Source organism: Excalfactoria chinensis, chromosome 8, assembly GCF_039878825.1.
Source record: "Excalfactoria chinensis isolate bCotChi1 chromosome 8, bCotChi1.hap2, whole genome shotgun sequence".
NCBI classification, from domain to species: domain Eukaryota; kingdom Metazoa; phylum Chordata; class Aves; order Galliformes; family Phasianidae; genus Excalfactoria; species Excalfactoria chinensis.
The window spans coordinates 512,779-535,497 of record NC_092832.1 but is presented as its reverse complement, the minus strand read 5'-3'; the positions used below and the strand labels follow the sequence as shown (position 1 = coordinate 535,497).

Genomic DNA, 22,719 nt, shown 5'->3' with positions numbered 1-22,719 from the left:
AAGAATGCCGTATTTGTTCTTTTGACAAAGAGCCTGAGATATTATCTTTAGTCAGCAGCGTTCTCCTAATGACAGAAGTGTAATGTAGCCATATCAGCAAACTCTAAGGGAGGAAGAGGGAGACTGAGTTTTTCCAGAAAGGAAGTGTTCCATTGCAATAGCAATTCCTTACAGGAGGATGAAACATCAGATGCATCGATGTTTGATTAAATGGCTGAAAAGGATTTCTATTAATGCATTTGTTTTCTTTCCCAACACAGGTGTAACTCATGCAATGGGAGGCAGAGGAGGCCTGAACAGAAGCAATATTAGTTAAATGATGTGTAATTACAGCTGTGTATACAAATGTGCCAGTTTGCCTGCGGTTGGTTTAGTGTAATGAATGCTTAAAGCAGCATTTTATACTTAGATTTGTGTGCACACATTTCAATGTCTTTATTAATAAAATTAGACAAACTGTCAACATTCAAATGGTATCTTTTCTAAAACATCCTCTGCTCTGCATCACTTTTCAGGACAGTTATACCAGTCTTTAGATACAGTCTTTCCTGTGAGAGCGGTAACAGGTCTTGCTATTCTTTTGCCCACATCCAAGCTGTAGTACCGATCTGAAATGAATAGACAGCAGAATTAATTTTTATAAACTACAGTTACTGTATGGAAAGAATCTGGAAATTAAAGCCTGCCTTTTAATTTTGTTAGGCATGAATAGCAGATTTTCATTCCTCATCTATACAAGGTTTTGAAAGGCTATAAAAATCCATTTTTAGTCTCATCTTTTTGACATGTAGATCTTTGTTTAGCTACATTTAATAGCTATAATGCCACTAATAATTAAATCTTTTGCAAGAACAAGGAGTACAGAAGGAGCCACTAGTACTGCTAGAACACAGAAATAGTTTTAAGATTTAGAAACTGGAAACAAAACTAATCCTGCACCAGTTGTAAAAATGGGAACTTCTGTGGTCCCTGAGTTTGAATTACGTTAAGGTTGTCAAATTATTCTGGCAGAAACTTATTTTAGTATCTTCCTGTATTGGGATATGTGTGTCCAATACTTGTAACTTTATTTTCTTGTTTATTCATTTAAAAAACTGAGGAATGTTTTTATCTCATCCTGGCTATAGGAGAAAGGTCTTCTTAAACTGGAACTAGAAATAATTATTTCCCAGAAAATTGCCAGTGAAAAACCAATGTGAAAAATCAATGTGTAATGGTCCAAGGATTTTGATATATCATTAATATGATTGTTCATTTAAGTGTCAAGATTTTTTTCTTTTTATAAATCTGAACTCTTAAGACAATGCATTCCACAACTGTATAGTTTGAATTACTGTACCTTGTTGCTACTAGCTGTTCTGTAACTCAATTTTTGAATAGAAATCTCTCTCAATTATAGGCAGCGTTTTATTTCTCAGGGCTTCTCAGTAGTGCTTGCTTAAAATTAGTGATGCAGAATCACAAGTTGTAATGTTAGAAAGCTCAGAGACTTCTTTCTTTCCTATTCATTCGCCCCTTAGTCTTTTGAAATAACTTGTAGTTAACTTATAACTTGAAGTAACTTGTGTTAGCTTTAACTTACTGTAAGAGAAGGCATAATAATCATAGCCATCTGGCTTATTGTAGTTGGGTACTGATATCGTCGAATGGATTACTTTGGGGAGCCCCCTCCAGTAGGCAGTCACTTTGACTTCCTTGCGCAAAACTCCTGCAAGCAAAAGAAAAGTTAGGAAGTGTCACCGTGTGTCTGCCAAAAGCTTTCATTTATTTGTATTATCTAGAGCAAACAAGAATTACTGGATTGAGAAAAAAATGAAGTACTATATTAGGAAAAAAAATGGAACAATGTTACATATCAGAAGCTTAAAGAAGATTACAATGGTTGTATAAAAAATGAATAAACATAAGTTACCGGATTGATATGGATTGATTCTGACAGTCTGAATAACTGTTGGCGTTCCTACTGCACGTTGGAAGCGTCTCCTTATTACGAGTCTTGGGACAAAAGCTGGGTATCTTATGGTAATACGTGCTTTCCGTTGGCACTTCTTGGCTGGTTCCTGCCTGTATACATACTGTTGCATGTTGCCATCTAAAAGAGACATTGGTTTAATATGTTTAAACAAAGAAAAAACAAGCCAGTTTGATAACAGGAGTGATAATGGGTAGTATTTTTGTAATGGGCAGGAAAACAGCATCACTTTGATACGTCTACAGCTCTCTAATGCTGTTGCAACTTGCAGCTTTTTGTATCCATTCCTACATTCTAATGTGAAAGCCTTGCTCTCTAAATCCAAACTACACTTCAGAGGTAGCACTAACTCCTGCAGCTTCATTAGAATTACTGTACTGAGTACAGTTCTTCGGGAACTACTTTGATTTCCACTGTACCTATTTATCAAGACAAGTGAAAGACCTACTTTAGGTTAGGTAAGGGGAAGGCTATAGAGTCCAGAAAATGACTTGCATTTCATTATCCTAAGCTTTCTTTTATTAGCAGAACAATTCTGTTGCCATACATTGTTCATAAGAAAATTAACTTCATTTAAAACAGGATAAATAGTTAACAATGAAAGAACTGAGGTAAATCTCCATGCATTAGTTCTGAACTAAAAAGGCTGTTTGAGCCTTTCCTTTGATTAATTTGAGACTGATTTTTTTATTTTATTTTATTTTTTTATTTTAATCAGATAAAACTTATCTTTATGTTTGAGAGATGCAATCTCATGCGTCTGGTATTTTGAATATTTTGAAAAGCATTTAAAAATGTGTGGAACTTAGAGATGTTTGAAGCCTCAGGCTGTGTTTTGACTAGGGGCATGTCTATTAGTCCGTAACAGTGTTATATTCCTCACTAATGCAGTTCAAGTAGGTTTTGATCATCTGTAAACATCTGAAATATGAGACTTACCTCTTTTGATAAAATAAACAGATTCTGGTCTGCCATTGTAACTTGCAACAGGGAGGGCTGCCCTTATTTTCCCAGTTAGCCCTGCAAATCCATTTGCGAGAGGTTTGGGATAGCCTTTATCCATTACACCATTAGTGAAACGCCAGTACAGAGGACCCTAGTGATTTAAGCAAAAGATGAACTTCAGAGAAATTCATTCCTGGTAATTGGACTTCAGCGCAGGTATTAAAAGTAATTAATACTAGCATTTTGGGAACCACCTTGTTATCTGTTGGCTGGAAGTGCTCCTAAATCCACTAAAATCCACTAAAAACAAACTACTACAATGGTAATTAGGCAGTGCCTTTAGGCAGGCGGGAGAGTGTTTCAGAAATGATCTGGAACGATGATTACTAAACAGCAATTTGCTTTCTAACTGCATAACATTCTTAATTAAGTGTACATCTGTCATTCTTCAAGGAAGGGAAAAGTACTGGGAACAAACTTAGGTTGTCTTTGGTCAAAGGAAAGACTCAATGGAATAACTGCATTTTAAAGGTTTTTTGGGGGGCATGGGAAGTTTTGGAAATACTGATCATACTGATGGTCAGGTAATTGATCAATAAGCAATTACAGGAAAAAAGCACAGAATTTGGACATTCTGAGAAGCACGGTGCCAAGGCGGAAGAGGGGGAAGGTTTCACTTCAGCTACTTAATTTCACGTCTGAAAATGCTGAATGTTTTACAAAATGAGCACCTTAGCCTTGGAGTACAAGGTTGCACTGAACAGCCCCATCATGCATCAAGACTGTGCTTCAAAGCTTCCCTACTTTTCCTACCTTGATGAAGAAAGTCTTGCCATCACAGTTGCACCTGGAGAAGACAGCATCGATGGGGGATGGGATGCCCCAGCCCTCACTGATCCGGCGGGGGCTGGTTGTTGGTGGGGTCCTGCCATTCAGCAGCCAGTAGTAGTGACCTGCAGGTGGGAGGAGACATGGACCACACCATGAAACACATGGCCAATCAGTGATGCAGGGAGAAAAGCTTGGGAAGGAGGGAAAGGTGTCTCCTGCACCTCCTGCCCCACTGTGGCAGTGAGGCCAATGGAGGGTGTGGGGCCTTCGTACCTCTGAAGACAGCCAGGGTTCCATTGGGCAGGGCAACCATGCTATCCGCCGGCTTCCCACTGCACAGGTCCTTCTCATCAGCCTTCCCTACTGAAAAACAGCATGTCTCAGGATTGTTTGTTCCTTTAACAAAAAATGCGTTCCCTCCCCCACCACCTGAAGCAGTGCTATCACAGAATCATAGGGGTTGGAAAGGACCTCCAGAGACCATCGATTTCAACCCCCCTGCCAAAGCAGGTTGCCTACACCAGGTCGCACAGGTAGGCGTCCAGGTGGGTCTTGAATATCTCCAGAGAAGGAGACTCCACCCTTAAATATCTACAGACATGGATCAGGTCCCCTCTCAGTCTTCTTTTCTCAAGGCTAAACAGACCCAGTTCACTTAGACTTTCTTCACTGGGGAGATGCTCCAGGCCCTTCACCATCTTTGTGGCCCTCCGCTGGACTCTTTCCAAGAGATCCCTGTCTTTTTTGTACTGGGGAGCCCAGAACTGGACACAGTATTCCAGATGAGGCCTCACCAGGGCAGAGTAGAGGGGGAGGATCACCTCCCTTGACCTGCTGGCCACGCTCTTTTTAATGCACCCCAGAATGCCATTGGCCTTTTTGGCTACAAGGGCACACTGCTGGCTCATGGCCAACCTGTCGTCCACCAGGATGCCCAGGTCCCTCTCAGCAGAGCTCCTCTCCAGCAGCTCATCCCCCAGCCTGTACTGGTGCATGCAATTATTCCTCCCTAGGTTCAAGACTCTACACTCGCTTTTGTTGAACCTCATCTGATTTCTTACTGCCCAGCTCTCCAGCCTTCCAGGTCTCACTGAATGGCAGCACAGCCTTCAGAAGGCCACAGTTAAGTGTAGTTTTTTTGTCTGTAGAACCAAGTTCAGGGCTCTCTTCAGGCCTCGTTCAGGATGTATTCTTGAAAAGTTGAAATCTTGTGTTTTCCTCCAAAGAATGTAAGACCAGCTGTTTACACAGTTATGTTACAGTTATTGTCATTTGTTGTTTATCTCAGTATCTATAATTCAGATAAAGGTCTACAGATGCTTCACATGCTGCATCTCATGTTCAGTTCCTTCATACTTCATACAAGTTTCCCATCCTTCATTCTTAAGTGTGCATTTACATTTATTTCAGTTATATGCAAAGGAAGGATATCTTTTTCAACAAAAATCCCAAGTATTTTCATTTAAAAGACCCACTCTATATATTTAGATCAGTGGATCTAAAAGCACCCAAGAGCTTCTGCACTGTATGCTAACATAACTATGATAACTGTGTTCTGGACTGCATTAAAACAGGGGTGGCCAGCAGGGAGGGGGAGGTGATTGTCCCCCTCTACTCAGCTCTCGTGAGGCCCCATCTGCAGTGCTGCGTCCAGGGCCCCAGTACAGGGAGGACACGGAGCTCTTGGAGCAGGTTCAGAGGAGGACCACTAAGATGATCAGAGGGCTGGAGCTATGAGGACAGGTTGAGGGAACTGGGCTTGTTTAGCTTGGAGAAGAGAAGGCTCTGGGGAGACCTCATTGTGTCCTTCCAATACTTGAAGGGAGCGTATAAAAAGTAGCAGGAATGGCTGTTTACAAGGGGGAATGGTTTTAAACTGAGAATGCGGAGGCTTATTTTCCTAAGACTTTTAGAAATTTAACTTGGTTATCCTTTGCATCTTTTTTGTTTGTTTGTTTCCATCTTCCACAGTATTTACAGCAAATATTTTTCAGCAGGACCAAAATAAGAGCGTGAAATAAGATGCACATGAGAAATTTCAATAACTATGCAACTGAAAAAATAAAGTGCTGCATAGAATTCAGCATGCTGACTGGTCTAATTAGAAAGTACTTGCACATCCTTTACTCACAAGTTTTGCTGTGCTTGCTGGTTTTGTACACTTACTTTCTGCTCCTCCAGATAAAATTGGCAAGTCTGCAGTTTGTATTAAAGGCTTGTTTATCTCATCCTCTTCTACGGGCATAGTTTCAGGGCTGGATGGAGAAGGCTCATCATGTGTGTCAGTAATCTCCTGGAAATGTATATCTGGCTTGGATGTCCCCCTAGAAACAAGAAACATTTCTTCTATCGTGTCTTTTTTATCTGTTGTTGTTCTACCTCTGATCACTGTAGTTTCTTCTTTCTTGTCAAAACTAGGGGACTCTTCAGGGGAATCCTCTATTTCTTTTTCAGTAGTATAGCTAGTACCCTCAGCAAGGGTGGTTGTCTCCTTTCCACCAGCTGTTGTATCTTTAGAGGGAATGATGCACTCAGCAACTGCTGGCACAGCCTGTGTAGTTTCCATAGTTGTGTCTCTTTTAGCTGTTGTCACAATCTCCGTGGGTTTAGGAGTTGAATCAGTTTTGGTTGTTTCTTTTTTAGTTGAGGTCTCCGTGGTTATAGGGGTCATAATAGGCTTTGTTGTTCTGTCACTTTTATCAGTTATACTTAAGAGTTTGCTGTATGTAGTAGTTGTGCCTTGATTAACATTTGTGGCTGCAGCTGTAGATAGTTCAACTTCAGGAATGGTGGGAGAGTCAGATAGGGATACTGGAGGACCTGTAGCCTTAGGCATTACTTCTTTCTCTTTGGGGGTTGTTGACATCTTTGTGTCACTAGCAGTTTTCCCCTCAACTCTGGGGGTGGTGGGAGAATCAGCCTTGGTTGTTGGTGCCTCTGTGGCTTCAGGGGTTGTCTCCTCAGCTTTGGGAGTTGTGGGTGCATCTGTAGCTTTAGGGGTTGTCTCCTCAGCTTTGGGAGTTGTGGGTGCAACTGTAGCTTTAGCGGTTGTCTCCTCAGCTTTGGGAGTTGTTGGGGCATCTGTAGCTTTAGGGGTTGTCTCCTCAGCTTTGGGAGTTGTGGGTGCAACTGTAGCTTTAGGGGTTGTCTCCTCAGCTTTGGGAGTTGTTGGTGCATCTGTAGCTTTAGGGGTTGTCTCCTCAGCTTTGGGAGTTGTTGGTGCATCTGTAGCTTTAGGGGTTGTCTCCACAGCTTTGGGAGTTGTTGGGGCATCTGTAGCTTTAGGGGTTGTCTCCTCAGCTTTGGGAGATGTTGGTGCATCTGTAGCTTTAGGGGTTGTCTCCTCAGCTTTGGGAGTTGTTGGTGCATCTGTAGCTTTAGGGGTTGTCCCCTCAGCTTTGGGAGTTCGGGGTGCAACTGTAGCTTTAGGGGTTGTCTCCTCAGCTTTGGGAGTTGTTGGGGCATCTGTAGCTTTAGGGGTTGTCTCCTCAGCTTTGGGAGTTGTTGGGGCATCTGTAGCTTTAGAGGTTGTCTCTTCATTTTTAGGGGTTGTTGGTACCTGAGTGGCTGCAGGGGTTGTCTCTTCATCTTTGGGGGTTGTTGGTGCCACAGTGGCTTCAGGCGTTGTCTCTTCAGCTTTCGGGGTAGGCAGATCTTCTGTGGCTTCAGGGGTTGTCTCTTCAGCTTCAGGGGTTGTTGGTTCCTCTGTGGCTTCAGGCGTTGTCTCTTCAGCTTTGGGTGTTGTTGGTGCCTCTGTGGCTTCAGGCGTTGTCTCTTCAGCTTTGGGTGTTGTTGGTGCTTCTGTGGTTTCAGGCGTTGTCTTTTCAGCTTTGGGTGTTGTTGGTACCTCTGTGGCTGCAGGGGTTGTCTCTTCAGCTTTGGGTGTTGTTGGTGCCTCAGTGGCTGCAGCGGTTGTCTCTTCAGCTTTGGGTGTTGTTGGTTCCTCTGTGGCTGCAGGGGTTGTCTCTTCAGCTTTGGGTGTTGTTGGTGCCTCTGTGGCTGCAGGGGTTGTCTCTTCAGCTTTGGGTGTTGTTGGTGCCTCTGTGGCTTCAGGCGTTGTCTCTTCAGCTTTGGGTGTTGTTGGTGCCTCTGTGGCTTCAGGCGTTGTCTCTTCAGCTTTCGGGGTAGTCAGATCTTCTGTGGCTGCAGCGGTTGTCTCTTCAGCTTTGGGTGTTGTTGGTGCCTCTGTGGCTTCAGGCGTTGTCTCTTCAGCTTTGGGTGTTGTTGGTGTCTCTGTGGCTTCAGGAGTTGTCTCTTCAGCTTTGGGTGTTGTTGGTGCCTCTGTGGCTTCAGGTGTTGTCTCTTCAGCTTTGGGTGTTGTTGGTGCCTCTGTGGCTTCAGGCGTTGTCTCTTCAGCATTGGGTGTTGTTGGTGCCTCTGTGGCTTCAGGCGTTGTCTCTTCAGCTTTGGGTGTTGTTGGTGCCTCAGTGGCTGCAGCGGTTGTCTCTTCAGCTTTGGGTGTTGTTGGTGCCTCTGTGGCTTCAGGCGTTGTCTCTTCAGCTTTGGGTGTTGTTGGTGCCTCAGTGGCTTCAGGTGTTGTCTCTTCAGCGTTGGGTGTTGTTGGTGCCTCTGTGGCTTCAGGCGTTGTCTCTTCAGCTTTGGGTGTTGTTGGTGCCTCTGTGGCTTCAGGCGTTGTCTCTTCAGCTTTGGGTGTTGTTGGTGCCTCTGTGGCTTCAGGCGTTGTCTCTTCAGCTTTGGGTGTTGTTGGTGCCTCTGTGGCTTCAGGCGTTGTCTCTTCAGCTTTGGGTGTTGTTGGTGCCTCTGTGGCTTCAGGCGTTGTCTCTTCAGCTTTGGGTGTTGTTGGTGCCTCTGTGGATGCAGCGGTTGTCTCTTCAGCTTTGGGTGTTGTTGGTGCCTCTGTGGCTTCAGGAGTTGTCTCTTCAGCTTTGGGTGTTGTTGGTGCCTCTGTGGCTTCAGGTGTTGTCTCTTCAGCTTTGGGTGTTGTTGGTGCCTCTGTGGCTTCAGGCGTTGTCTCTTCAGCTTTCGGGGTAGTCAGATCTTCTGTGGCTGCAGCGGTTGTCTCTTCAGCTTTGGGTGTTGTTGGTGCCTCTGTGGCTTCAGGCGTTGTCTCTTCAGCTTTGGGTGTTGTTGGTGCCTCTGTGGCTTCAGGCGTTGTCTCTTCAGCTTTGGGTGTTGTTGGTGCCTCTGTGGCTTCAGGCGTTGTCTCTTCAGCTTTGGGTGTTGTTGGTGCCTCTGTGGCTTCAGGCGTTGTCTCTTCAGCTTTGGGTGTTGTTGGTGCCTCTGTGGATGCAGCGGTTGTCTCTTCAGCTTTGGGTGTTGTTGGTGCCTCTGTGGCTTCAGGAGTTGTCTCTTCAGCTTTGGGTGTTGTTGGTGCCTCTGTGGCTTCAGGTGTTGTCTCTTCAGCTTTGGGTGTTGTTGGTGCCTCTGTGGCTTCAGGCGTTGTCTCTTCAGCTTTCGGGGTAGTCAGATCTTCTGTGGCTGCAGCGGTTGTCTCTTCAGCTTTGGGTGTTGTTGGTGCCTCTGTGGCTTCAGGCGTTGTCTCTTCAGCATTGGGTGTTGTTGGTGCCTCAGTGGCTGCAGCGGTTGTCTCTTCAGCTTTGGGTGTTGTTGGTGCCTCTGTGGCTTCAGGTGTTGTCTCTTCAGCTTTGGGTGTTGTTGGTGCCTCTGTGGCTTCAGGAGTTGTCTCTTCAGCTTTGGGTGTTGTTGGTGCCTCTGTGGCTTCAGGTGTTGTCTCTTCAGCTTTGGGTGTTGTTGGTGCCTCTGTGGCTTCAGGCGTTGTCTCTTCAGCTTTGGGTGTTGTTGGTGCCTCTGTGGCTTCAGGCGTTGTCTCTTCAGCTTTGGGGGTAGTCAGATCCTCTGTGGCTTCAGGGGTTGTCTCTTCAGCTTTGGGTGTTGTTGGTGCCTCTGTGGCTTCAGGCGTTGTCTCTTCAGCTTTGGGTGTTGTTGGTGCCTCTGTGGCTTCAGGGGTTGTCTCTTCAGCTTTGGGTGTTGTTGGTGCCTCTGTGGCTTCAGGCGTTGTCTCTTCAGCTTTGGGTGTTGTTGGTGCTTCTGTGGTTTCAGGAGTTGTCTCTTCAGCTTTGGGTGTTGTTGGTGCTTCTGTGGCTTCAGGCGTTGTCTCTTCAGCTTTGGGTGTTGTTGGTGCCTCTGTGGTTTCAGGCGTTGTCTCTTCAGCTTTGGGTGTTGTTGGTGCCTCTGTGGTTTTAGGAGTTGTCTCTTCAGCTCTGGGTGTTGTTGTTGCCTCTGTGGCTTCAGTAGTTGTTTCCTCAACTTTGGGTGTTGTTGGTGCTTCTGTGGCTTCAGGTGTTGTCTCTTCAGCTTTGGGGGTTGTTGGTTCCTCTGTGGCTTCAGGCGCAGTCATCTCTTCCATTTTTTCAGTGGTAGGATATTCTGCCTCTGTCATTGATTCTTCTGTGGCTTTGGGGGTCATCGCTTCCACACTGAGGCTTGTGAAAGTGTCTGCCTCATCTGTAGTCCCATCTGTGGCTGTTGTTTCAGGCTGTTTAGTAGTTGGAGGAGGACTGGTTGTGGTGCCAATATCTATGAGAGGAAAAATGCATTACAGCATAGGAATTGCAATGTGTGCACCTTTTCATATTTTTTGTACACTGATAAGAAATAGCTGCTTGTCTTTTGAACAGCATTAGTAGCATTAGTACCTTCTTTCATAGTCCTTGCTTAAAATAAATAAATAGATAAATAAAAAGCATTCTGTGTAAAACCGTGCTTTGTGTTGCTGTTGTTGAAACCTCCATTGTTTTTTTGCCAGTTTATAATCGTATGTGGAAACCTATGTTAAATTTGATAAATACCAGTTACAGACAAGTCAAAAGATACATTCACAGAATCATAATCATATATTCTTTAAAAGAACTAAACTAATCTGCACTGTGAATTTTTTTTTGTGGGGGTGCCTGGGACTTAGCTGTAGCTAGGTTTTGACTAATACCATTGGTTAACCGAGGCATGGCCAATCCGCACCAGCACAGCTCACAGTTTTATTGTTGTTGTTGTTTTTCAATATATATATATATATATATAAATGTTTTAGTGAAAAGAAAATAATAAAAAATTAAAATAAGCTTTGTTACTTGTATACATTAGCTATATTATATATCTTATGAGGGTTGCTCTGAAAGTAATGCAACTTATTTAGTTATATTTTCCCACAGCATTATGGGTAGATGTTAATGGGATGACATTAGAGGTTGAACCTTCTCACCAAGACTTCATTACATTTTGCAGCCATACAACAAACAGCAGCAGGGGGGTAATCTGACAGAATGGTGTCTGACATGGAAGTACATATGAAGCCATGTGGTAGATTCTTCCATGCAGGAAAAACTGTCATTCATTGACACTTGCTTAACATTTATGGAGACCAATCAGTGGATGTGAGCACAGTGAGGGGTGGGAGATGCATTTCAGCAGTGGGTCACTTCCACTGGGGCAGATTTTTACCAAGTGCAGCATGTACGTCTTGTTCATCACTGCTGAAAATTCTTAGCCAACAGTGCTGACGGTGCCAAAGACCATTTTGTAGCTGAGAATTTGCTCTATTAAATAGTGTGATTATGCTCTGTGTATTGATTGTATTTTCCAAGGAAGTAATCAGAAGGCATAACTGAGCAACCTCCATAACTGCAGCCCTATACAATTCCTCTTCATTCAGTGCTGCCCATGAAAGCCCAAAGACTGGACACCCATGTATTAACCCACAGTGACTTTGACTTCAGCAGGGCAGATTTAAATTTGGTGTTTGTATGCAAAGCCATATCATGTTTCTATCATTTTTCATTTAAGGGGACCCACCTTATAAAATATAGTTCTTTTTAATAGGACTCTTCCCTTCACTGTTAGTTCCTTTGATTTGCTCTTTTTGTCCTTAACTATTATAAAACCTGCACTTGTGTCCTAGGCCTGATTGGAAAGAGTTATAGAAACAGGAAAAAAGGGAACTTTCTGAATGTAGATACCTAATAACATCTCCTATGCTGTGCCTTTGGTATTTTTCTCTTTGTGATGTACAGCTTTAAGGCTATACTTTTATACACAGTTACACAAATCTGGGTCAAATTATTCACACAGATAGATTCAGAAGAAACTAACAATAAATGTTTCTGCTTTTTAATCTTTTGATCTCTTACTGGGATCTCTGATTTAGTTGTTCTCACAGTTTTGTTATGGAGTTCTTTTTTGATTGATTGATTATTGCTTTTTTTTTTTCTTTTTTCTTCTTATAATTACAATCAAATTAACACTATGTTATTGAAAACCTGAAAAATCAAAATCAAGAGCAGCTTCATGTGACTTTGAACTGCACTATTTTGTACAGATCTCCCAAAGAAGGTATTTCAAGATCTGAGCTGCTGCTACTGACAGTCTCTCAGCAGGCTGGAAGTACTGAGGACTTTGCAGTGTGAGAAATAATCCCTGCATACTATAGAGACAGTGCAGTGTGAGCAGAGCATTACAGAATAGGCTTTCATCCTACCCGATATGTCTGAAATACCAACAGTCAAGTGGAGTCCTGCTGTCTACATTTCCTTCATTCTGTTCCATTTGACCTTCTAGACTGACTTTGCAACAGGAAATTGCCACAACAGGTAAATAGTCCAAAACAAAAAACAAACTAAGGGTTAAACTACTGGCCATTATTGACTTATAGCCTTGTTTCTTTGTTGTTACTTCAAGGTTTCAAGTTCAAACAGATCTCCCAAGTTAGCATTAATAATGCTAACAAAGAACACAGGTACACAGTGTGTTTTCCATTCAGAAGAAAATAAGTTACGTGTGTTTTCTGAAGCTGCAGGATGCCTGACTTGATTAAAGCTAAAGAAATCTGTCAGGAGGTTTTCCTGTCCTGGTTCTGACAGACCTTCACTGTCCCAGAATACAGCACCCTTCCTGTTCCTGCAGTGAATATTGTCCAAAATTGACAGTAGTGTGTTATGTTATTGAAGACCTGAAAGATCAAATGGAGATGTCACCCCACCCCCATATCTGCCTTAAGCAAACTCGGCAAAGTCAGTAGAGTCTTTCTTGAAGTGTAGGTGAAGTAATCAGTTTATACACCAAGTGGTTCCAAGGCTGGTAATGTCTGGCATCGCTTTTATATTTCCAGAGCAGGAAAAACATCTCTAACATCCCCTTCAGATAACTCCCACCCCGTTTCATTTGTATCCTTTCCTACCTTCCTCCGGCTTCTTTTCCTCATCTGTGGATGACCTTTTAGATGTTGATTTGTTTGGGGGAGGAGTCTCAGGCACTGGCTTTTCTGTGTGTACTGAAAGAAATGACACAATCTGTTAATAGGACCGCATAGAGATGCTTGTTGTAAGAAGGTGGTACTTTGGTACAGAACTTCAATGACACTTTTCCATATCCATCTTTTTTTTATGTTACTTATTGTCCATGGGATTTTTTAGGGTATTATCTAGAAAAGGAGAAATGAAAAAGACAAAAATACTCTTGGGATCCCCAAGTGTTTATCGTAGGCCTGAGCAATCTTTTTCCCAGAGGTGAGAGGTGAGGCATTCCGAGCTGACAGGAATTTTCAGATGGGAAGAATATGAATTCTAAGTGGAGTTCTGTGCTCTGAGAACTTGTCATAGAATCACAGAATGGTTTGTTCTGGAAGGGACCTTTAAGAACATCTATTTCCAACCCCCTGCTATAGGCAGAAACACCTCATTTGGTTACAAATGCACGAATTACAATAAGGCACTGCATCATTCCAAAAACTTTATCAGGTTTCTTAGCAGATGGAAAAATTGATGACTAAAATGTTGGTAGAGAGCAGAGTGGATTTGGGGATGTTTGGTTTTGTGTTGTTTGGTTTGTTTTGACAAAAATTAACAGCAAACCAAAGTAACAGTGGCTGCCATCACTGCTTAAAGCTTCCGTGGTGCTGGATGGGATCTGTGGGACCCACATACACTGCCTGGGGCTGAGCTACTACCAAGCCAAAGCAGGCCGTGCTTTCCCCTAAAGCAGAGCTGATGGCTCTTTCTGAGTCACAGAGATCTGCTCAACTAGCAGCTCTGAGTGAGCTGCTTTAATTTTGCCTACGCCCACTGCAGTCCCAGATTTTCAGTTGTAACCCTTTGGGGAATCTTGCTCTAACTGAAGGGGTTTTATTGCAGGGATTAAAAAGCTAGAAGGAAAATAAGATGGAATGAATTGGTAGATAATATCATTTAAATCAGATGGCATCCTGGCAGCAACAGCTGAGAGAAGCAGGTTTTAAGCAGCCTGAAAGGCAGCAAATTCACCTCAAGACATTGCTAAGACATTTATCTTCTTCTACACATTCAGCCAAGAGTTAATTTCAGTATGAACTGCTGTGCACCTGGGGACTGGGACTGGCTGTCATGTGAACCAAATAACAGTCCGTAATGCTCATCCTGACTGTTAAAGACCATGCATGGAAAACTGGCTGCCCTGCAGGTCTGTAAAGCGCAAGATAAGGAAAAGTGACTGTGGGTCACCTGGTGGTTAAATTCACATTTTCCTAAAATGCCTCTTGCTGCAGTGTGATGTGCAGCCACTTTTCATCAGGCAGTCCCTATGGATTTTCTTCCTTTCCCCAGAGAAGCAGTTGCTATGCTGGCCTGATCCTCCTTTTCAGAATTCAGAGTGGAAAGGATCTAGGAGAATTCCCCCTCTGCTTGCAGTGGTTGCAATAGTTCAAAGCAAATGGTCCAGGGGTTCAAGTGTCTGTGCTATCCCAGTGCCAGGGGTTGGGTAGTACCCACTTATGGATGAGTTTCAGAAGAACTGTAGGGAGCTGGACCGACATTACTACCTCTCCATCCATGAACTAGACCATTTACTGCCAAGTGCCATTCATTTTCTGCAGCCCATGTCTTTGAATTCTATTATTGGTGTAATTTTTAGTGGCATGAGTGGATGTATAGGTGCCAAACCTGGCAGAAATGTTAGCAAATATTCAGGTATTCTCCACCTCCTAGTTCCCACTCATCAGACTGCCGTACTTAAGGTGTACTGGCCAACAGTAGGATTGGCTTAACTTTATGGAAAGTTTCACCTGAGAATGTTGTTGTAGATGCTACAACAGGTGATAATAACAAGAATGAAGACTGTGTGGTTCACTTTAAATGACAGCCCAAGGTATCTAAATTTAAATACATGTATATAAGAAAAACATTATGAAGAAGACATTTCTTACATTCTTTACAGTGTTCGTCGTAGTCTGGGCAGCATTTTCCATATCGTTTACATTCTATGTCACAGTCACACTCTCTTCCTCTTTGATAGACTTCAAAGCAACGTCCTTTGCAGGAGACTGCAAACAGAACAACAGAGTTAATTTTTTTGTGTAGCTCACATGTGACACTGGGACCTTTCTACAGTGACTTAAACTGATTTAAAGAGCAGCTTCCTATGTGATTATTCTGGTCTGCCCCAGAATTTGACTGTGTGATTAATTCCAATGAGTTTTGGATCAGGCCATGTAACCAGAACTGTGCTTTGCCACTGAGGGTACTGAGACCAGCTAGGACCTGTGGCAGAATAAAACATAACCATGGAGTGGAGTTCATTTTAGATAGGCCCCATCAGAGAAGTCTTCACAGAACCAGAGATAGCTGAGGCTGTCAGGAACCTCTGAAGGTCACACCATCCCCTGCTCTAGCAGAGTCACGAAAGCTGGGCACCCTAGACCATATCAAGGTGATTTTGGAGATCTTCAAGAAGGAGACTCCACAGCCTCTCTAAGACGTGTGGTGTTTCCCTAATCAAATAGCAGTTGGCTCAAGAATGATATTTAAAATCAGTAAGAAAATAATTCTGGGCCACATTTTCAAAATGGACTTGCATCGGGGCACCACTCTGCATCAACAGTGGTGTGTCCACCAAAGCGTTTCTGAGAAAGAATAGGGCCAACATACATTATGACTGCACTAAATGTCAGTGGTCAAGTACTATATCTTAGTTTTTGGTGAGCTGTATTGGAATACATCAGACCTAAAGTGGATTTTTTTTTTTTTTTTTTTTTTGGGGGGGGGGGGTTGTTTGTTTTTTTTCTTTGTTGAGGTTGCTTAGTATCTCACAGAACTGAGCTAAAAATTAACCATCACTCGGCATTTCTAAAATTATCATATGATCTATTGCATAGAACCATATTTTACAATTAAGTAATTATCTAGCAAAGTTAGTGTTGCTGCATAGGCAGGATTGGAACAGTTTTAGACCAGTGGAGAGGTGGAGTGCTCTGCTGATGCGAGTAGATTCATTCCACGTGCCTAGGCAAAAATGTATTTATTTTTTAAAGAATGATCATTTTAGGTAGTGCTGTTTCTGCATTTAACATACTTAGCCTGAACTGCTAGATCTAAGACCTTTAATCTTTATCTCACACCTTTAATCTTACTAGAACTACACTGTAGTGGTTATCTAAAGTCCTGCTGTTTTTGACATACGGGTAATGCATAAGAAAAGGAGAACTCCTCCAACAGAACGGTTTGAAATATCTGTATTTTTTATGCCACACATTTCTAAATTTCACACAAACTAAAACATGTCCATTCATCTTGTCCATCACACTCCAGCCACAGTTCTGATCCAGTCAGTTTCTGTCAGGACTCCCTCTGACTGGATCAGACCCCACAGACTCTGTCCCTCTTAAAATTGGGTGGGACTGCCACAGAATTTCTCTCTTCTGGAACATCCTGAATCTTTCCTCTTACCTGAATTGGCTTTTAATATCTTTTTGGTTTGGTTTGGTTTGGTTTGGTTGTTTTTTAGTATACAGACAAATAAATACAGTATAAGTGCACAGAGGAGGAGAAGACAAGCAATAGAAGACAATCCCTCTCTTGCTCTGTTCTTCCAAAAAGCAAACACCTTTTCTTGGTGACAACCTGCAGGTGCAAAATTTACATTGAATGGGCTGTGAGAGGTTATCACAAAGTTTTCTGAGCGGGAGAATTACATAGATGAGAGGAGCACAAGGATGAGCAAACAAAAAGAAGCATCTAAGCGTTCAGAGGACATAGGCTGGTGCAAGCAGGAGAAGTCTTTGCTGATAGGAGCTGGCTATGTTTGGGAACTTACCCCCTGTGCAGACTTTGTTGAAGTCAGGGCAGCACTCCTTGTAGTGTTGGCAGCTATAATCACAGTGGCAGACATGCTCTCTAGAATACCCTTCCCCACATCTCCCTGTACAGCTCCATAAATCTAAAATCACATGACACCATTGTAAACATTGCCAGATTGAAATGGTATGTGAGGAAACTGAACAGCAAAGCAGGAAGACTTATGTTTCCCTAAAGAATGCCATTTCTGTACTCAGGGCCATGGAAACTGTGGGGCAGTGCAGCCTGTTTGAAGTCCTGCAGGTCAGAGCTGATCCCTGGGCTGGCTTGTGGGCAGGCAGCAGAGATGGATTCTGCATGGGCTGGTTTGTCCTGTTTTTCCTAAAAAGCAGTGAATCCTGAGGACCAATTCAGTCACATGGCTGCACTGGTTATGGCACCCAGACTAGCTTGTTTACCTGAGGCAATATATCAGCCAGGCACTATGTTGTTTCATTTTCTACTTTAATTCACTCTAAGCACAGCCACAGAAGTGTTACCTGCACCAGAATACCTGACAGATGCATTAGGTCTGTCAGAATTTTACTTAGGTAATAGTATTCTTCATAATAAAATCAGCTCAACTTTTAAATGGTGAGCACAATACCATAATAAATGGAGGTCCCCAGAGCCATTTTTGCTGTCAGTTGTCAGAATCTGCCTGCCCTTTACATGATGGTTTTTTGCTTTTTTTTCTCTCTGAAGTCAGAGAGGAATTTGGTGCTGACCCCGAGGTTAGGAAAAGTTGAGATCTGGTCCTGCAACCTTCTACAAAGTACTCTCTGTTTGCTAATGAGAAGGTTGCTAGCAGAATAAACTAGGCGCTTATTCCACATTGGCATTATAGCTTGACTGCTGGAGTGCTGCAAAATGCCAAATAATAAATACGTGGTGCAGGCCAGAGGTGACAAGCAGGACATCAGAGATCTACTTCCAGAGTATCAGATATTCACTTGGGCTTACTCCCCCTCCTACATGAATCCCCCACTAACATAAGGCTCTATCTCTTCTTCTGGAAATGCAGGACTGCGAGTGGAGTGTCCCTAAATACAAACAAAAAGCTGAACAGTCAGCGAGCTACAACAGACTTTGGATAACCAGCTGAAACACTGAGGAACAACAAGGAAACAACAAGGAATAACATGTAACACAACACAACACCAAAGACAATCATTTGTACCAGCACACACACTGTGTGTGTGGAGGTAGAACACAGCATAACAAAAGATTAAACCTATGAATCTTGTGATTTTTCAGCAATTCAATTGTGAAGGTACTTCTCTGGAAAACACCATTTGCTCCTTGGTAAGAATCCAGTTTTTGCTGAAAATAGTGGGAAGGAGCCCACTGGCATCGGGGGTGCAGTGTCAGATATTGATGCCCTGCAGGTAGTGTCTGACATCTGCTGAGCCCTGGTGAGCTGCTCACCTGCACAGACCTTATGTTCAGTACTCACAGGGAGTAATAAAATGTATTTTACAAGCAAGAAATACACTGTGTTATCAGTATTAACAACTTCAGAGCCCGCTTGAGAAGTGGGACAGCAAGGGGCTCACCAGGCTGTGGGTTCTTCCATTCCTTCTTAATGGAGCTGCTTTAGTTAGGAGGCAACTGCAGAGCTTTGAGGGTAGATTAAAATCTGCAGTAGTAAGAATAAGATAAGATTACGTGTAGTTGCCAAAATTAGCCTCTTTGCATCTACTGGCAAAGAACTTAGTCCCATGTGTGCATTCCTTTCCTCCAGCCCATTCTGTTTAGGTATTTCTACCTCATTTGTATGGGTACTATAATTCTAATTTCTTCCTTGAAGTATATTGCCAGTCACCACTGCTACATTAGTCAGCATAAGGACAACAGGATCAGTAGAATATGTCTGCAGGAAGAGACATAAATTCATATACACCTTGCCTGATATTCATACGCATGTTATTTCTCAAAAGCAGAGGATTTATGAAATTATTCAGTGACGATAAAACTGAATCATAACAACTGCGTGTGTAAAAAAAAAAAAAAAATGTTTTAGAGTTTACTATTTTGATGAAGATAAATTCAAAGCTTCATTTTGAAGCTTTTATTTCATCATTTTTCAGATCTCCTTGGCAGCCTCCCTTCAGCTGGATGTTACAGTACCTTGAGAAGCCACTTCTTGAACCGGGGACAGTGAAAGGATCACCAGGAATACACAAATTATGTTCCATATGATCATTACTTTCAGATACGACATCATCCCTAAAAAGAAATAATTTCACATCACTACATGCAATTCTTGTATTTTTCTTATAATGAATTTGTTAAAATTGAAATGTATGAGTTTCACTGCAACATACAGCTCACATTAAAATTACACCAGGAGAAGTTGGTAATTTATAATCACTCCATTAATCATATATCATCTCATAGTTGATAGTAGCAGATTAGCTGCTAAATTTTTCAGTAAGACTAGGAATATTCATTATTAACAAATGAAATGATTTTTTGCATTTCCTTATTAGGTGAGATCTGCAGTCGGTCTCCTCGTTTGAAATGAATGGAGTCTGGTACTCCAGTCTCTAAGGCTGATCTTTATACTGACAAAGATAAATCTAGAACCAAAAAAACAATACTCAAAAGAGTAAACAGCATATTTTTATAAACTAATCCATCATCAAAATATTAGTGCTTAAGCATGACAAATGGACAAAAGTAAATCTCTTTCAAAAACGAAAAAGTTTGTTCTTTCTGTTCCAGCCCATCATTTTCTTTGCATCAGAATGCTCTGAGTAGAGAAGGGAATTACACTTACCTAACAAAGAATGTGCCTGCTCTCACGGATGCTTCAAATGCCTTATATATCACTTTATAACTACACTGGAGTGAACTAATTAGATAGCTTGTAAAACAAAACTGCCAATGACAGCCTATGACAGCAAACTTTCCACATGAATTGGAAGAAATCCCAGACGACTAGACTAACACAACATCTGGAAAACACTCCCATTAAGAAAAATGATTACTGAAAAAAATAAATAGAGACTTACTAGTCAAAACACTGTGTGAAATGAACAAGTTGTCCTGGATGTATCTGGAACACATTCTTATTGCATAGCAATAAGAAATCATGATAGGCAAATGCTGAGTATATTTTCTTTCCTGTCAAAAGAAGTTTAGGTGACAGTAGCCTAAAATTATGCAGTACTGTCTTTGACTGATGGTGTTTCTTCTCCAAAAACTGTTCCATATCCAATTCATTCAGCCATGTACAATTCACCACTTGTGCACTGAATGTGCGCTACTCTCCCCTGAGCTGAATGGAAATGTTGCCAAGATGTTGGCTAGAAATCAAGCAATTTAGTCAAATCTCAAATTGGTTATATCTATTGTATGCAAATCAACAAAAATGAATGGAAGACATTAAACTGTTCTGTCAGACTTTGTGTTCATCCATTTCGTATTCAGAGTACTAGGAATGACTACTTGTAATGCCCAAAGCTAAAGGAGAATTATTGGAAACTTGAATGTTGCTAACTCTTGGAGTTTGGAGACTCTTCTTTACTCAGAAACCAACTTTAAAAAAGGCCCTGCCTTTTTTGACACTTCTGTCTTACCCTATTACTGTATTAACATATAGAATTAGTTTAATTCTGTTTTTCTGCATTACAGACATTTCTAATAGCTTACATGTCATCACGGGTTTTCCATTAACTAATTCCAGTCAATAAACAAGTGCTTTTGCATTGCTCTAGAAACACGTCTGATCTTTGCAAAGTTTTCTGGAATTGTTTATACAACTGTTAAAGGGAGCACCTACAGTATCAGTTTGCTATTCGTGGTTCTCTGCCCACTGCCAATGAGGTAACTATTAGTATACATTACAGAAAAGGAAGCCCTGAGATTTCATAGAGTTTATTCAAGGTAATACACTGGAGGGGACACACTGGTTTTTGTAGTTACAACAAGAACTTCATTTCAGTCTTTATTGGAGCTGGCCATAACTTTGATTCAGAAACTCTGTGGATTGAGAAGAAAGGTCTGTAGATAATTGAAGTCTAGGAAAGAAACGAGGGTAGTAAAATAAGAGCAACTTGATGGAATAGATTTTCCTAAAAAAAAAAAAAAGCCACTAAGATCCTTGTAACTTAAATAATTTGTAATTAGATCAAGCAAAAAAAATTAAGGCTACATTTCAGAGTGTACTTTGATTGTAAGACTGACAAAGGGCACAATAAGAGCAATGCAATGATTTCCCAGACAGCTACAATTTTAATTGCAGTTATTCTCATTTGGAATCTTTATACTATATATGCTATATAATGTACAGTTTTTCCTTTCTTTCAGGCCAATAGAATTGTAGCTAGCAGCATCTGACAGTCTGTTAGGCTTTCACCAACCTGTGATTTCACCAAACCTTTATTACTTCTGTGATGCATGGAAGCAAGTTGTTATACATTCATTCTATTATCTTTGCAGAAAAAAGCAATTGTATCTGAGAATTTTCAGTCATTCTTCTTCGTAGCACTTTTTTCTACACTATCATACACTGATTTAAAAGAACATACTTTTTGAAAGACCCGTTGAAGGTGCAACTCTTCTTTTTAGAGAGGAAGGTACTCAGCAAGTGTTGGTTCAGGTTGGTTTCCAGTTCTGTGACAGACTTGGTATATGAGTTTTAGCCGAGTCACTTACCCTGAAAGTTAAAATCAGATTTTCAGAATCTCCAGTCTGCATCATTAAGCCTCTTAAATCCTCTTTTAAAGTCTCTTCTTTCACAGTAAAATCCTGACAAAGCTACTTCTTCAGGCAGGTTTGGCTTTCAGGTGTAGGGGATAATTCAATAATTAACAAAACACAAAGAGCACATTAAGCACCTTAAAAATCCATGTATCTTCACAGTTGCATTTAAATGGCATGTTGCCATCAAATGGCAAGCAATCACTGCATTTAGGGAATGAGGACATGTCTGTTGAGTAAACAAAGACACGTGGCTTCAGCGGTGTGTTGTTTTGTTTTTTTTTTTCTTGGAATACTGCACAGGGCTCAGCATTATGGTTAGCCATTCCAGCTGGAAAGAGGTAGCATTTTTTATCTGATATTTGGTTGCTTCAGTTAGATATGAGCTGAGCAGTAATGTAACTAGGCTAAGGCTTCAGGCAACATAAGCCCTTGATGAAATATTTTTATGCGTATCCCAAATGTTATCTATATTTCCCAGCTTCACAGACTGAGCACATTCAAAATAAAATAAATTGCTTTGCTTATATACTGAGATCATCACAGTTACAACACTATTTTTTTAATTCAGTTTTTTGATTAATGAATCCCTCATGTTGATGCCCATTACTCAGCTATATTTTTACGCTTTTCCAGGTTGTGGCTTTTTCTGAAGTCCATCAGCCAGTTACATTAACGATAGTGCTTTCTGGGGTGTGTTCATATCCTCTGAGATTCACACGGAAAATTATGCCAGTAAGATCCAACAAAATGGTCACGGTGTCAGTGTGAGTCATGTCTGACGCATACTTCATTGCTTGTCAGACCTATTATTGATCCCCATTGTTAACTCATCAGTATCCTCAAAGTACAATTTTTCCATTAAAAATAAAAGTTACATTTGGAACATTATGGATCTCTGTGAGAACTCAGGTGGCTGCAATAGCAGTAGATATGTGACAGCAGGAGTTGTACAGCTGAACAACAGTGCAGAATACAAAAGAGAGGTTTTTAGGGTAATGCTGTTATGTTGAACATTCATTCATTAATGTAATTCTTTTTAATCCTTATATAGTAGGAATCATAAAAGAAATGTAACTGATGAGAGTGTTGAAAGTTGAGTTAAATTAATTCCTAAGAAGAATTATGAAGAATCCCAGGAACACTTTTGCTTTCTTTCTTGGAAGGGTGAGGAAGGAGAATGATGCAGAGGAGGAAGAAACCCTAATG

General features: G+C 41.6%; 2 protein-coding genes across 5 annotated transcripts in view; one reads left to right on the top strand and one right to left on the bottom strand.

The window, feature by feature from the left end:
• Positions 1 to 1,937, top strand: part of TPR (translocated promoter region, nuclear basket protein) — a 42,094-nt gene extending 40,157 nt beyond the window's left edge. For 2 of the 4 annotated variants that reach the window (XM_072343905.1, XM_072343903.1), the window contains exon 51: positions 261 to 1,937. In XM_072343905.1, coding sequence (XP_072200006.1) covers positions 261 to 316 — 56 coding nt within the window. In that variant the 3' untranslated portion in view covers positions 317 to 1,937. The remainder of the gene's footprint in view (positions 1 to 260) is intronic. The other 2 variants (XM_072343906.1, XM_072343904.1) reach the window with 1 other exon arrangement.
• On the bottom strand, positions 470 to 21,381 carry PRG4 (proteoglycan 4). Its single transcript, XM_072343295.1, has 13 exons — positions 21,339 to 21,381; positions 18,934 to 19,032; positions 16,784 to 16,906; positions 14,898 to 15,014; positions 12,900 to 12,992; positions 9,756 to 10,246; positions 5,915 to 7,568; positions 4,022 to 4,108; positions 3,731 to 3,870; positions 2,912 to 3,068; positions 1,913 to 2,092; positions 1,583 to 1,708; positions 470 to 608 (listed from the first exon to the last, which is right to left on the bottom strand). The coding sequence occupies exons 2-13, from the start codon at positions 19,028 to 19,030 to the stop codon at positions 505 to 507; spliced, it is 3,369 nt and encodes a 1,122-aa protein (XP_072199396.1). The 5' UTR covers positions 19,031 to 19,032; positions 21,339 to 21,381; the 3' UTR covers positions 470 to 504.
• Positions 21,382 to 22,719: the final 1,338 nt, after the last annotated feature.

Coding starts and splice junctions, on each gene's coding strand:
- PRG4 (XM_072343295.1), bottom strand. CDS start 19,030: ATGATGTCGTATCTGAAAGTAATGATCATATGGAACATAATTTGTGTA. Junction 3,871..4,021: donor AACCCTGGCTGTCTTCAGAG/GTACGAAGGCCC, acceptor TCCCACCTGCAG/GTCACTACTACTGGCTGCTG. Junction 3,069..3,730: donor GCAAGACTTTCTTCATCAAG/GTAGGAAAAGTA, acceptor TTAAATCACTAG/GGTCCTCTGTACTGGCGTTT.